The sequence below is a fragment of the Raphanus sativus genome, chromosome 3 (genome assembly GCF_000801105.2).
Source record: "Raphanus sativus cultivar WK10039 chromosome 3, ASM80110v3, whole genome shotgun sequence".
Classification (NCBI taxonomy): Eukaryota; Viridiplantae; Streptophyta; class Magnoliopsida; order Brassicales; family Brassicaceae; genus Raphanus; species Raphanus sativus.
Window position 1 is genome coordinate 26,096,207 of NC_079513.1, and position 14,240 is coordinate 26,110,446.

The window sequence follows — 14,240 nt, forward strand, 5'->3', positions numbered from 1 at the left end:
CGGTTAAAAAAATAACCTGCTACTAATAATAAATTTAACAGCTCTACTATAATGTGAAAAACTCCGCCAAAGCTGACCGTCTCTCTCTTTCTCCGTCTTTCTCTCCCTCAAACTCACCGGTCTCCGCCGGCTAGATCTCGCTCTTCACCTCCGGTACGTTCCTCCGTATCAACTTTTTCCTCTCCCGTATCGTTATCCGCGAGACGGGTCGTCCTTAAGTTTCCGACTTTGTATCATTCGGATGAGAAAATTATTTAAATGTTATGACTTTGATGCTACAGTCCTTTATTTAATTAGAATCTGACGCGTCATTATTGAATGTTCGTCTCTCATATGATCTATCAAACTTGATTCTTACAACTCCTTGAATTTTTCATTTTTATGTTTCTTTCTAATTTTTCATCAGATGGCAGAAGGAATGAGAGGAGCAAGAGGTCCCAGATCATCATCCTCTGCTAACTCTGCTCCTGTGATACTCGACATTGAAGATTTCAAGGTAAAGGCTTCACCTTTGTGGGTTTGCTTTTGTTAAAGGATTCTGATTTTTTTGTTTTGTTTTGGTCTCTACTCTCTCTCGCAGGGAGACTTTTCATTTGATGCGTTATTTGGGAACCTGGTGAACGATCTCTTGCCTTCTTTCCTGGAAGAAGAAGCTGATTCAGGTGATGGACACGGCAACATTGATGGTTTGGGTAATGGGCATTTACGTGGTGGGCAGTCTGATGCATCCAGGTTCTCTCAGATGTCTTCTGCTCCTTTCTTCCCTGAAGTAGATGGTCTCTTGTCTTTGTTTAAAGACGCTTGCAAGGAGTTGATTGATCTGCGGAAGCAGGTGAGTGTGTGTGTGTGTGTGTGTGGTATTGGTTTCTTTCTTTCCATCCTTTCTGAAAATTTTAAGGCTTTTGTTTAACGTATTTTTGGTAAGGTTGATGGAAGGCTCGACACGCTAAAGAAGGAAGTTTCAACACAAGATGGCAAGCACCGGAAGACACTGACTGAGGTTTGTTAGACAAACACTTCTTATTTTTTTCATTAGGTTTCTTCAATTGGATTAAAAGGATTCTCCTTTTAGATAGAGAAAGGTGTGGATGGTTTGTTTGAGAGCTTTGCAAGGCTGGACGGTCGTATTTCAAGTGTTGGACAGACCGCTGCAAAAATAGGAGATCATTTGCAGGTAAAGTTAGTCCCGGCTATAACGAACTATTTGGTGGATCTAAATCCAGTATTGACGTATGCTTCCTCTCTCAGAGTGCAGATGCTCAGCGGGAAACTGCTAGCCAGACCATAGAGCTTATAAAGGTAAGACCGCATCTGTTTTGGAAGGTTGGTTGCATAATTAGGTAAATGAATGCTTAAAGTTAATCCTTGTTCAACCAATGCAGTACCTGATGGAGTTCAACGGCAGCCCAGGGGATCTTATGGAGCTTTCTGCTTTGTTTTCTGATGATAGCCGTGTAGCTGAGGCTGCTTCTATCGCTCAGAAATTACGTATGATGTGATAGTTATATTCTATCTATGAAAGTTTATAGTTAAACTGGGTTATAATTTATTTTTGATGGTCGCCTTGTTGATATCAGGATCGTTTGCTGAGGAAGACATTGGAAGGCAAGGTGCTGCAGGAAATGCAACCCCTGGCCGAGGACTGGAAGTTGCAGTTGCTAATCTTCAGGATTACTGTAATGGTAAACTATTTTGTTACACACTGTTTTTTTATAAATATTCACTAGGATGGAAGAGGATAAGTGTATTCTAAAATTCAACCTTTGTGACATTTTGAATACAATGTTGTAGAATTGGAGAACAGGCTTTTATCTCGTTTTGATGCTGCATCACAGCGGAGAGATTTGTCCACCATGTCCGAATGTGCTAAGATTTTGTCACAGGTGAATTACTTTATTCTGAAGCATGCACATTTGCAGTTCAGCAGGAAAACCTGTTCTCTGTTTTAAATTCAGAAACGAATCATTTCATATGTCTAGTTCTACTCTTGTATATGCTATATTGATATTTAGTTTTTTTTTCTTCTTGACTTTCAGTTTAACAGGGGTACAAGTGCCATGCAACACTATGTGGCAACGCGTCCAATGTTTATTGATGTGGAAGTCATGAATTCAGACATTAGGTTGGTGCTTGGTGACGACGGTTCTCTGCCTAGTCCTAACAATGTTGCCCGTGGACTTTCTTCGTTATACAAGCAAATTACAGGTCTGAAGGATTGCCATGTGATCTAGATGCAATACTTGAAACATGCTTTTATGCTGATTCATATCTTTTGTTACTTCTCATTTGTAGACACTGTACGCAAAGAAGCAGCGACCATTACAGCTGTTTTCCCCGCTCCAAATGAAGTTATGGCGATCTTAGTTCAGGTAAATGGGAACCGATGATTTGGACACTGTAGTGTGATCCCGGCATATGAATAAGCTAATACCAACTCCTCTTTTATTTTACGCAGAGAGTTCTCGAGCAGCGTGTCACAGGTATTCTTGACAAAATCTTGGTGAAGCCCTCTCTTATGAGTCCACCACCTGTGCAAGAAGGCGGACTATTACTAGTGCGTTGATACCTACTATCTTCTTGTCTTTCTGCTTACTATAAATGGGATAAGAAAGTTAACTCTTGGGTTTTTGTCTTTTAGTACCTTAGAATGTTTGCGGTTGCATATGAGAGAACCCAAGAACTAGCTAAAGACCTCCGAGCTGTTGGATGCGGTGACCTGGATGTTGAAGATTTGACAGAGTCCTTGTTTTCCTCGCACAAGGATGAATACCCTGAGCATGAGCAAGCCTCCTTGAAACAACTGTATCAAGCAAAGGTTTAATAGTACTTTTTTTCATCTCCTCATTGAAGTCAGTTTTTATTATTATTGTGGAGTGCTTAGATATGTGTGTTTCTCTACAGATGGAAGAATTACGTGCTGAGAGTCAGCAAGGCTCGGAATCATCTGGGACAATAGGACGCTCTAAGGGTGCTTCAATATCATCTTCTCAGCAGCAGATAGCAGTCACTGTTGTGACGGAGTTTGTTCGATGGAATGAAGAAGCAATATCCAGATGCACACTGTTGTCATCTCAGGTTACTCCAGTTAACAATTTACGAGAATAATTAGGATATTGACAAACAAATTATTTTAAAATATTGATTTTGGCAAAACTATCTGACTATGGCATCTGAGATTTGTATATGTGATCTATAATTTTTTTCTTTGTGCAGCCAGCCACACTTGCAGCCAATGTTAAAGCCATATTTACTTGCCTGCTAGATCAGGTATGCTTTACATAAGATTCTAGAATCACTCATAATTCATTGTGCTAATGCATGATGAGTTCTTTCAGGTGAGCGTATACATAACTGAGGGACTTGAACGTGCAAGGGATGGCCTGTCTGAAGCTGCGGGACTGAGGGAGAGATTTGTTTTGGGCACACTTAGCAGAAGAGTGGCTGCGGCAGCTGCTTCCGCTGTAATTACTTCACGTTACTCTTTGCCACTATTTGAAAGTCTTCATTTATTCCAGTTGTTAGGAAGAGCTACTTATAATTCCTTTTGATTGTTTCTCAGGCAGAAGCAGCAGCTGCTGCTGGTGAAAGTAGCTTTAAAGCCTTCATGGTTGCTGTCCAACGTTGTGGTAGCAGTGTTGCTATAGTTCAGCAGGCATGGTTTATATTTATCATTTTGTTTCAATTATTTAATACAAGAAGGCTTCAGCTATTCAACCATTGAAGTACTATTGAAATTCTATATTTTGTCCCCTATTCTAATCTTATAATTTTATGGTTTCCAGTATTTTGCAAATTCTATTTCTCGGCTTCTCCTACCAGTGGATGGTGCACATGCTGCATCATGTGAAGAAATGTCAACTGCTCTGTCCAAAGCAGAGGTTGCTGCTTACAAGGGACTCCAACAGTGCATTGAAACTGTGATATCTGAGGTTAGTTGTTGTTGTTTTTTTTTTGTGTAATCTACAAGCAGAGATCCTTGAGGATCAGTGCTGAGTGAATAGGTCAAGAATCATGCTTAAACTTGTCTTTCTATTAGGTTGAAAGACTGCTTTCAGCTGAGCAGCTGGCTACGGATTATAGATCACCTGATGATGGATTTTCTCCTGATCACCGCCCAACAAATGCCTGCATAAGGTTGGTCGATCTCAAACTCTACGTTCCTCTAGTGGTCATGGAGTCTTTCACTTTTCTCCTGTGTGAAAAGCCAGAAGTGTGCTTGTTACTAGTGTAATTTGTAGTTTAAGAAACCATTTTATATGACATGTATTGGTCATCTCTCAACACTGTACTCTTTTTAATATCATTTCCAGTGAACATGTTACTTTGGTATCTAACTCCACTCTTTTTCGTAGAGTCGTGGCTTATCTCTCCCGGGTACTTGAGTCAGCCTTCACTGCATTGGAAGGTCTTAATAAGCAAGCCTTCCTGACTGAACTGGTATGATTTGTATCACCAAAGATTTCATTATGCCTTGTGTTGACTAATTGTTAGTTCTTGTGCGATGTCTTGATTCTTCATATACTACTAAGTTTTCACCTGATAGGTGGTAGTCCAGCATTATTACAACTGAATGATCCGATCCCCAAATGCTGCTTAAAATGTGTTTTCTGCATCATATGACATGATGTTTTATATTGAGAAGGGTGAGGATTTGAAGTGAATTTTCTTTGTTATTTCCAGGGGAACAGGCTAGACAAACTACTACTAACTCACTGGCAGAAGTTCACATTCAATCCAAGGTATAATTCAATCTCATTATTTGATGTAGTTGCACATCTTGGTATATTAGATTAAACTCTAGCCGCATTAACTAACAGATCCATTCCATTGGAAAAAGAAACAATCAATGGACTGTGTGAATAAACCTTGTTTCTGTTTTGTGGTATGAATAGTGGAGGACTGCGGCTGAAGCGTGACATAAACGAGTATGGAGATTTTGTTAAGAGATTCAGCGTTCCATCTGTGGAGGAGAAATTTGAGCTTCTGGGAATGTAATAACATTCTTGAGCCAGCCCTAGTCATGCTATTAGTTCTTCTATTTTTAATAGTTAATGTAACAACTTGTCCTGCTTGTGTGAGTGTAGAATGGCGAACGTATTCATCGTTGCTCCAGAAAGTCTGGCGACTTTGTTCGAGGGGAGTCCAAGCATTCGCAAAGACGCGCAAAGGTAAAGAGAGAAAGGAAAAACATTTAAGACAAAAAACTAAAACGTGAGAGTAGTGTAGTGAAAGCAATGTTTGTTGATGGAATTGTTATGTGTTTTGACAGGTTTATACAACTGCGGGAAGACTATAAGAGTGCGAAGCTGGCAACAAGACTCAGCTCGCTGTGGCCAAGCTTGAGCTGATGATGATACCAATGTTTAAAGAGACACTACTTGAACCAAGTCCTCTACTGCCCAGAGATATTTTATGTATATTAACTTGAATAATAATCATATGCCCTCTCTAAATTCTGAATCCTTATTTTGTACGAGTGCAGCAAACACTTTGAACCAGTCACACTCCTTTGTTAGTTGATTCTTATAACCAGTTTTACAAAAGAACAAATTTGAAGTACTTTGTATTACACTTTGAACCAGTTTAATCCTTGTTAATGTATGATTAGCTTCCCCTTCCTTATTTAGCAAATACCCTTTCAACTATATGCAACAATGCTCTTGTTTTGAGCAACTTTCAATCTTTTCTGATTATTTTCATACATTTTGGTTATTTCGATTCCAAATAAATGCTTTTTAATATTACAACATGGGTTTTGTTGATGTAAGAATATATAATAAATCAGTTGACAAAAAAAAAAGTACATATAAATAAATAAATAAATTTTGTCGTATACAAATAAATCATTTAATCCACGATTTATGGACTCTTTAAGTTCAACCTCATATAAAATAAATAAACAAAAACCGCCTAAGCCGCTAGGTTTTTTTTTTTTATAAACACCGCTCGATATCTGGGGGGTGGAGGAGCGGTCGGTGGTCTTTAATCTGCGGCGGTTCCCGAATCCTCTGCTCTTTGCTCTCCTTTAGGTCTCTCCGAAACATCATTCTCATTTCACTTTCCTCTCTTTCTATCTATCTCTCTGAGCTCTAGACTCTTCTTCTTCGTCAGATTACTCGATTAGTTTCTTTTTTTTCCATCTGCTTGCGTAATAGATAGATTTCAAAGAAATAATTTTTCTTCTTATCATCTGATCTCTCGTTCTCAGATTCTGGGGGAGCCAATTTTCTTCTTCTTTTCTCTTCCTTTCGCCATGAGTTCCTCGATCCAGATCGTTGTTGAGACGCAAGTGGAAGCTTCTTTGTCTCTTAAAGATCAGGTCTTATTCTCGTTTTATGGTTAATCTATCTGCGTTGACTCGGTCAATCTATGTGTTTTGCTGTCTGAATTGATGATCTATATGTGTGCTCTTAGAATTGATGGGTTCGTGAGTTTTGGTTCTGATCTCTTGACCTCCTTATTTGTGCTTAATGTACGTGGGTTAGTTTAAATTTCGAATCTTTGATTGGATTTACAGTTTTTCGTTGCCTGATGTTAAATCTGTGACTTGTGTCCGAATTTGGTTTTACTTGTGTTCGAACTTGTTTTTTTTTTCGTTTTCTTATTACAATCTCTTGCCTCCTATTCGTTTTGGGTTAGTAAAAATTTTGCATCTTTGGTTGGATTTTAAAGTTTTTCCTTGCCTGATGTTGAATCTGTGACTTGTGTCTGAATTGTTTACTTGTGTCCGAATTTAATTTCTTTTCCATTTCTTATTACAACCATAGGCAACTCCTTTAGGATTATATTGACTTATCTCTCTCATTATTATCCATTCACAAGGTTGATTGAAGATGTAGTTTTCTGTGTGTCTTAGGATGAAAAGAAGACTGAAGTAGTGAGCAACGAGCTGAGTTTCGGGAACCATGGCGGATGCTGTGCAATATGTTTGGATACTATACCTCTTCAAGAAACTGCTATGGTCAAAGGCTGTGAACATGCTTACTGGTAATGTCTCATTGCCTCTATGTACATTCTCATTTCATTTTTAAGAGCTATGATTCATTCTTTTGTATTCATGTGTAGTGTGACGTGCATACTCCGTTGGGCAAGTTACAAAGAGAAACCTACCTGCCCACAATGTAAGCATCCATTTGATTTTCTCGATCTCCACCGCGCTCTTGATGGAAGGTACAAAACAATTCAATCTTTATTTACATTTTACACCATTATTCATCGTTACTGACTTACTGTACACTGCTTTGTTCTTTCTAACTAGTTTTTTTTTTCCTGTTATGTTTCACTGCAGCGTTGAAGATTTCATGTTCGAGGAGAGCGTCTGCCTCCTCCTGAGAGCATCGTGGTTTCTTCCACTGGAAGCAGTGGAGCGGGTGTCGTACAACGGCAACGACAATTATGATTTCGACATTCCACCGGAGTATGAAGAGGAAGACGAAGATGACCTTGACGAGTTTTATCTGCACGGTTCGAATCTTCGTTTAGGGAACAGGAGGTGGGGAGACAATGGATTCGTCAGGTCAGGCCGCCAAGAAGCGAGGCCGGCCCAGGCCCAACATAAGCACCACCGAGGTGGCCAAGCCTCTGGTTCTGAATCAGGCTCTTCTTCTTCCTCCTTGCGTGAGGCAAAGGAGAAGACTAACAACAGTCCTGCAACAGGCAGGCGTGCCAAGAGGGCGATGAAGCGTGAAGCTGCGAACAAAGCTGCAGAAGTAGTTGCAGCTGCAAAGCATGAGGCTCTTTTGGTTAGGCTGGGAAGGAAGTGAGTGATGGTTGTATCTCTGTAATTAAAATCAAGCCACAGCCTCTAAATGCACTAACTTCTTTACTAATCTGTACAGCAATTAGTATTCAATAATGGTCGAACGACAAGACTTGCTTTATCTTTGTCGTCGAAGATACTTTGTTAGAGTTTTATTTGTTTAATCTCACAAATTTCTTGATCATTGATTTGATGAGTGAGATGTACTATTTGTTGGATAAGCTTGAAATAACTTGGGATGCAAGTTATCTAATTCTATTGAGTTATAAATTAGGAACATATCTATTTATGATTCCTAATGAATTTAGGAAAGTTAGATTAATATACAAGGAGATGCAAAGTGTTGCATAACTTATGAGTTAAGAGATTGTGTGAGATTATGAATTGTGAGATTGAGAGAACTGAGGTTTTGAGTTATTTTCCTCAAGAGATTAATAAGAGAGTTATCTATCTTATTAAAGCTGAAATACAATTTCGGTGTGTTTGGATACTTGGATAAGAGTACTAAAAAAAATTTGGTGTGTTTGGAAACATGGATTGTAGTCTTTTTTTTAAAAAAAAAATTTTGTTTGGAAACAAAGGTAGTAGTATTAAACATAAACAGTAATGGGCTTAAATTATTAAGTCATTATAAAAGAATGTTGTCAATATATATAAAAAACATACAATACAAAGCCCAATTTGAAATAACAACTCAAATTATGATTTTTATATTTCATATTAAGTTTTTAAAATATAATATATGTAATTATTTATATGATGATACATATTAAATACTATTAATTATATGATTACTTATATGATGGTACATAAAAAATACGATTAATTATATGATGAAATTATACAATATATAATAATGACTAAGGATGGGTTTTCAGACATCCATACGGGTTTGATTCTGATCGGTTTGTGTTTCAGGTTTTCGAGGTCAAATATTTCAGTCCTATTAGGATGTTTCTAAATTTTTGTTCGAGTTTGATTCGGATCTTTGCGGGTTTGGTTTGGGTTTGGATAACCTATTTAAATTATTTTTAAAGTTTTAAATCACTATATATTTTAAATTTCTCAAAATCTATAAATAAAGTAATATATTACCTATAAATTTAAATAACATATAAATGTCAAAATACCTAAGCTTAACATATCAATTGGTTTGATTTAAATTTTTGGATACGAAATCAATAATTACTTTAAGTATTTTTGGTGATTTGAGTATACTTTAACTATTTCAGATATTTGTTTTTGACTATCTATATATATTTTCAAGTATTTTAGACCAATTTAAAAGTATCATTCTTGATGTTTTATATACGTTAAATATAAAAATGATTAATATGTAAGTATATAAATCTATTTTAAGATAAATTCAGGTACACAAATACTTCGGTTCGGATCCGATTCGGTTCTCTAACTAACAAAATTTTGAATAATTCAAATATTTAATTAATTTATGTTCAGGTTTGGTACTATATTTACGGATTGGTATCAGTTCTGTTCTTCGGATTCATTTTGCCAAACCCTAATAATTACATGAAAAACAAAGTCTATAATCATTTATTTTAACAACAAGCCAAATAAATATGTTGATTGAAGAGCGAATAAAAAAAAACTAGAGAAATACATAGTTTACCAGAGACACTCTATGTGTCGAATTTATTATAAAGAAAATTTTATTAAATTAAATAAATTCAATAATTACAAACAAATAATATATTTTATAAAAGTGAAAAATAATGCCCGCGCTTTCGAAGCGCGGGTCAAAATCTAGTTCTTATTAAGTTTGATTGTGATTCATAAATTGTGATTCTATATTTGGTATCAGAGCCTTAACAGATCATTGTTGTTGGTTGCGGTTAATGAGATCGTGAGGAGAAGCTTTAAGATCATTGAAGTTACGAAGACCATGGGTGACAATGAGAAGGAAGAAGGATTTAATATAGAATATGAGGAACTTGGATTCTCCTATATTAAGTGCCTGATGTTAAATTCCTCTAACTACATCGTATTGGCGATGCGGTTGATGATTGCTTTCAAAGAAAATAAGGTGTGGAAAGCCATTGAGTTCGGAACTAAAAGCAGAAGAGAAGGACTACAAGTTGGAGAACTTGACACCGCGAAAGCTATGGCCAAATTTGACAAAATCAAGATGAAAGACGAAGACACAGTCGATGTATTAGCTGTGGAACTTTCAGAAGTTACATCCAAAGTAGATTCTCTTGGAGAAACTATTGAAGAATCAAAATTTGTGAGGAAGCTTCTGAAAATATTAACTGAGAAAATATACATACGCAACGTTGTGTCTCTCGAACAGATCCTTGAACTGAAAACAACAAGCCTTGAAGATATCATTGGAAGGCCAAAAGTGTATAAAGAGAGAATTAGTGAAGAAGAGGAAGAACAGAAAGATGAACAGGGAAAATTAATGAACGCTAGCATAGACACGCAAGAGAATTGCGGTGGTAGCAGAGGAAGAAGAAGAGGATGTCGCTCTAACTGGAGAGGAAGAAGTCATGGAAGATCAGGTAGCTATCAGAAGGGATCATACAAGCAAGGGCGTTATAAAGAGAGAGATACTTTACATATTCAGTGTTGTCTATGTGATGAGCTCAGATTGCGTAAGTTCCAAGAAGCCACTGAGAAAGAGGACGAAGGTATTCAAGAAACTAATGAGTTGAGGATCCACGAGGTGGTGTATCTAAACAAGCGAAAGATGATGCCAGTTTCTAAAGACGCTGGATGTCAAGAAGGAATAAAAGATGCTCCACTGATGATCCACGATCGTTTAAAACAATTATTTGTGAAGACAACAAGGTCCAGAAATTGCTGGTACAAGGTGACTTTAGAAGTTGAAAATATTTCTGGTTTCTTCATCTCCTCTATTTTTAAGCAAGAAAAGAATAAGAACATGACGGGTGGAGACATGATGGAAGATGATTGGGAGTTTGCTTCATCCTCAAACCCTAACCGGAACGTAGTTCTTATCGGGCGTGCTCGTAACGGAAGGAGCACAAAAGATAACATCACCCTTAGAAGGAAAGTGTTCAAGTCCAAATACCTCTCTAGAGCAGTGACTAATACATCTGAGTCACAAAGATTTGTACGAGAATGTGGGCAGAACATCAATATCGTTGATACTCCTGGTCTGTTTGATTTGTCAATGACAGCTGAGTTTATCGCGAAAGAGATTGTGAGATGCATAACTCTTGCTGAAGATGGAATCCACGCTGTTCTATTTGTGTTCACTGTAAGGGGTCGGCCTACAGATGAAGAGAAATTTTCTCTGTATCAGTTGCAAACACTTTTCGGTAGTAAGACCGCTGTCTATATGATCACTGTCCTTACCGGTGGGAATATTTTGCAAGACAGTGATGAGACGTTGGAGGAATACTTGGGTCAGGAGTGCCCTGAGTTTCTGAAAGAGATTCTTGAACTATGTGACAATCGAATGATACTGTTTAATAACAAGACCAAAGATAAGCGCAAGAAGGCAGAGCAAGTTGAGAAGCTTATGTCACTTGTTGATGGAAAACCGTTTACAGATGAGTTGTTCCATGAGTTACAGGAAGAGGCTATCAAGCTAGGGGATCAGAAAAAGCAGGTTGAGCGTCTGAAAGGTTATTCAAAGAGTGAGTTATTGGACAAGTTCAAGAGATTCAAAATACTTGCTGAACAAGAAACGAGAACTACAATCATAACGTTACGAACAGATAGAGTTGGAAAGCTTGTGTCTTATGAGTTCCAAGCCTACAGTGATGAACAGAGGAAGAAACCAAACCTTGAGGTGCTTAGAGTCTTTAATTACATTAATTATGCAAAGACAGATTCTGCTGGAGCAGAAAGTTGGAGGAATTCTGGAACTTTTATCTTGAGAGAGTTCAGCAGTATTGGTTTAAGGGGAGTCAAAGATATTGCATCAGCAGAAGAAAGTTCTCAAGACACTAGAGTTATGAGTGAAAACGGGACGAACGAGAAATTAAACAGAGAGGAAGAAGAGAATAATGTCAATGGTGATGAACAAGAATGGTCACAATCTCAGTTAAGGAGATCTACGAGAGTAAATGTGAGACCAGCGTATCTGGATGATTATGCTCTTACCATAGAAACAGAGTGTGTTTATTTTTTATTGGTAATAAACAAGGAGTCATGGATAGAAGCGTGTAAGGAACGGCCATTGTGTCAAAAGAAGAATCTTCTAGTCATGGTTGTGGATGACTTGCGCGTATCTGAAGCTCTACAAGCAGAAGCTAACTGGTATCACCAGATTGCAGAGAGAAAACTGAAGGAAGTTGAAAAACGTGAAGATGATCTTGCTCGACGTCTTACATCCTTCAAGCCAGCGGTTTGATTTTCTCGGGCAAACCACGTTCCCTGGTATCAATTATATCTTGTTCTTTTTCTATGGCTGCGCGTGGTGAATCATGGATCTAAAACGGTGAAGACGTGGATTGGAGTCTTTTTGATGTGTATGGTGAAGAAGCTGCCAACACCAAAAATCTTGTCTTTTGTGATAAAGCTTTTGACACGTTTTTAAATGATATGTGTTTTTATGGGTTGACGAAAGAAACAATGAGTGGAGAGTTCTTATTAGCAAATGTTCCACTGAAGTCTCGTGTGACTTTTTCATTCCTTAGAAGAAGTCAGTTTTTGTCATATGTCATATGTGGCAATACATGCATGAGTTTGTGAAGACTTTCGAGATTGCAACAAAGTTTGATATGCGTAAGGTGTTAAATCGAAATATGCAAAGATCCAAAGAATCTCGTGGAGCTACAATAAAGATATATGCAATTTCTGAGATACCAATTGTTGGAGAAAGTGATAGTGGTCATAGAGTTGACCTGGTTGATGGCAAGAGCGTGGCAGGAAATATTTTTTATGTTGATGAAACTTCAATGTTGTGGTGTTCGAGCAAACAAAAGATTTTTGAGTTATCATTATGTGAAGATGACAACATGGCAGAGACTGAAGCCGTGAAGCAGATCTTATATCACTTCATACGAGAGTATGTTGAGTATGATTTGATCGAGGTACAGAATATACCCGAGAGTGAAGAGAGTGTTGACACCTTGACGAAAGAACTCGAGAAATTGAAGTTCAAAGAGATGAGAAGTTTTGTTGATATTGAAGACTTATCGAAATGGAGTTCAAGCTTAAGGGGGAGATTGTTGGATAAGTTTGAAATAACTTGGGATGCAAGTTACCTAATTCTATTGAGTTATAGATTAGGAACATATCTATTTATGATTCCTAATGAATTTAGGAAAGTTAGATTTATATATAAGGAGATGCAAAGTGTTGCATAACTTATGAGTTGAGAGATTGTGTGAGATTATGAATTGTGAGATTAAGAGAACTTGAGGTTTTGAGTTATTTTCCTCAAGAGATTAATAAGAGAGTTATTCTTATTAAGTTTGATTGTGATTCATAAATTGTGATTCTATACTATTGGTTTATGATGTCAAAATTGATCATATGGAATGAAGGTAAGTAATAATGGTAAAGATGTATTTGTTTAATTTTTTTTATAAAAAATAATAATAATGGTAAAGATGATCATGAAGAGTAACGAATCCGAAGTAATATGAATTTTAACAATATTTTAAACAGTTTGCAATATTGTTTTACAATATATTTTTAATACATTTATATTTTACGTATGTACATTCATGATGCTATTTGTTGCAATATTCCGCAGACCAGCTATCCACATTGCTGACAGTGCTGTGATGGATCGATGGTATCAATCCTATGTAGCTAGAGGTGCCCCTTTTTGGATCTCCAGTCTATTAGATTATGAGAAAGGATAGCATCTGTAATGAGCATGTCTGTAGTTTAGTTCCATTTTTTGGCCATCCAAGGGTTTAGTTGTTGTTCTGTTTGTAAACTGATCCTTATACACTTTGGTTTATATATATAATCTCTCTTGAGGAAAAAAAAGAAAGACAAGAATCACACACCTACAAGATCTTTTGCAGTTGGAAATTTGAGTTGTGTACGGTCAATATAACAAATTTGTAGTTAATTAGGTTCAGATATTATCTATTTATTTAAAATCAAAATTAAGGTCAAAAGTTATAAACATAATATATGCATTTTTTTAAAACTAAATTAATATATGCATGCATGCATGCATCCTGATTTTTTTTTAATCAGATGTCAAACTAGGATTTTTTCTTTATGGAAAATTACTTATTTAAACAAATTAAAGAATTACTTACTGTCTAGACATTTCTTATGGACATGCATCCAAATTATTTACGAAGTGATTTGCCACATGTCGTTTATACAATTATTTTTTTGAAAAAATGATGATATGGTTAATAAAATTGATGACACAGTTTATAGTTAAATATGACATGGACAATTACATTTGTTGCAAATATAAATTTTTGTTAAACTTTATAAAATATGGAAATAATTAATATATTACATTTATTGTTGATTTGTATTTTTGATAAACTTCTTAAAATATGGTAATAAC

General features: G+C 36.6%; 3 protein-coding genes across 4 annotated transcripts; all 3 read left to right on the forward strand.

The window, feature by feature from the left end:
• The first annotated feature begins 2 nt into the window (after positions 1-2).
• LOC108847567 (exocyst complex component SEC10a-like) lies at positions 3-5,601 on the forward strand. 2 transcript variants are annotated; one of them, XM_018620840.2, is made up of 24 exons: positions 3-153; positions 407-496; positions 581-832; positions 926-1,000; positions 1,073-1,174; positions 1,249-1,299; positions 1,383-1,488; positions 1,578-1,682; positions 1,792-1,883; positions 2,037-2,205; positions 2,293-2,369; positions 2,456-2,554; positions 2,639-2,815; positions 2,902-3,075; positions 3,214-3,267; positions 3,336-3,461; positions 3,560-3,652; positions 3,783-3,929; positions 4,037-4,134; positions 4,353-4,437; positions 4,681-4,739; positions 4,893-4,991; positions 5,085-5,168; positions 5,270-5,601. In XM_018620840.2, the coding sequence occupies exons 2-24, from the start codon at positions 407-409 to the stop codon at positions 5,346-5,348; spliced, it is 2,493 nt and encodes an 830-aa protein (XP_018476342.1). In that variant the 5' UTR covers positions 3-153; the 3' UTR covers positions 5,349-5,601. The 2 variants fall into 2 exon arrangements, with proteins under 2 accessions (XP_018476342.1, XP_018476343.1); XM_018620841.2 differs by having other exon boundaries at positions 78-153; positions 414-496.
• A 285-nt stretch (positions 5,602-5,886) lies between these two features.
• LOC108847568 (uncharacterized) lies at positions 5,887-7,943 on the forward strand. Its single transcript, XM_018620843.2, has 5 exons — positions 5,887-6,029; positions 6,209-6,319; positions 6,857-6,987; positions 7,066-7,170; positions 7,289-7,943. Exons 2-5 carry the CDS (start codon positions 6,254-6,256, stop codon positions 7,761-7,763), a joined length of 777 nt encoding a protein of 258 aa, XP_018476345.1. The 5' UTR covers positions 5,887-6,029; positions 6,209-6,253; the 3' UTR covers positions 7,764-7,943.
• Positions 7,944-9,769: 1,826 nt separating this feature from the next.
• LOC130509544 (uncharacterized) lies at positions 9,770-12,328 on the forward strand. Its single transcript, XM_057005689.1, has one exon. It carries the CDS (start codon positions 9,771-9,773, stop codon positions 12,102-12,104), a length of 2,334 nt encoding a protein of 777 aa, XP_056861669.1. The 5' UTR covers position 9,770; the 3' UTR covers positions 12,105-12,328.
• Positions 12,329-14,240: the final 1,912 nt, after the last annotated feature.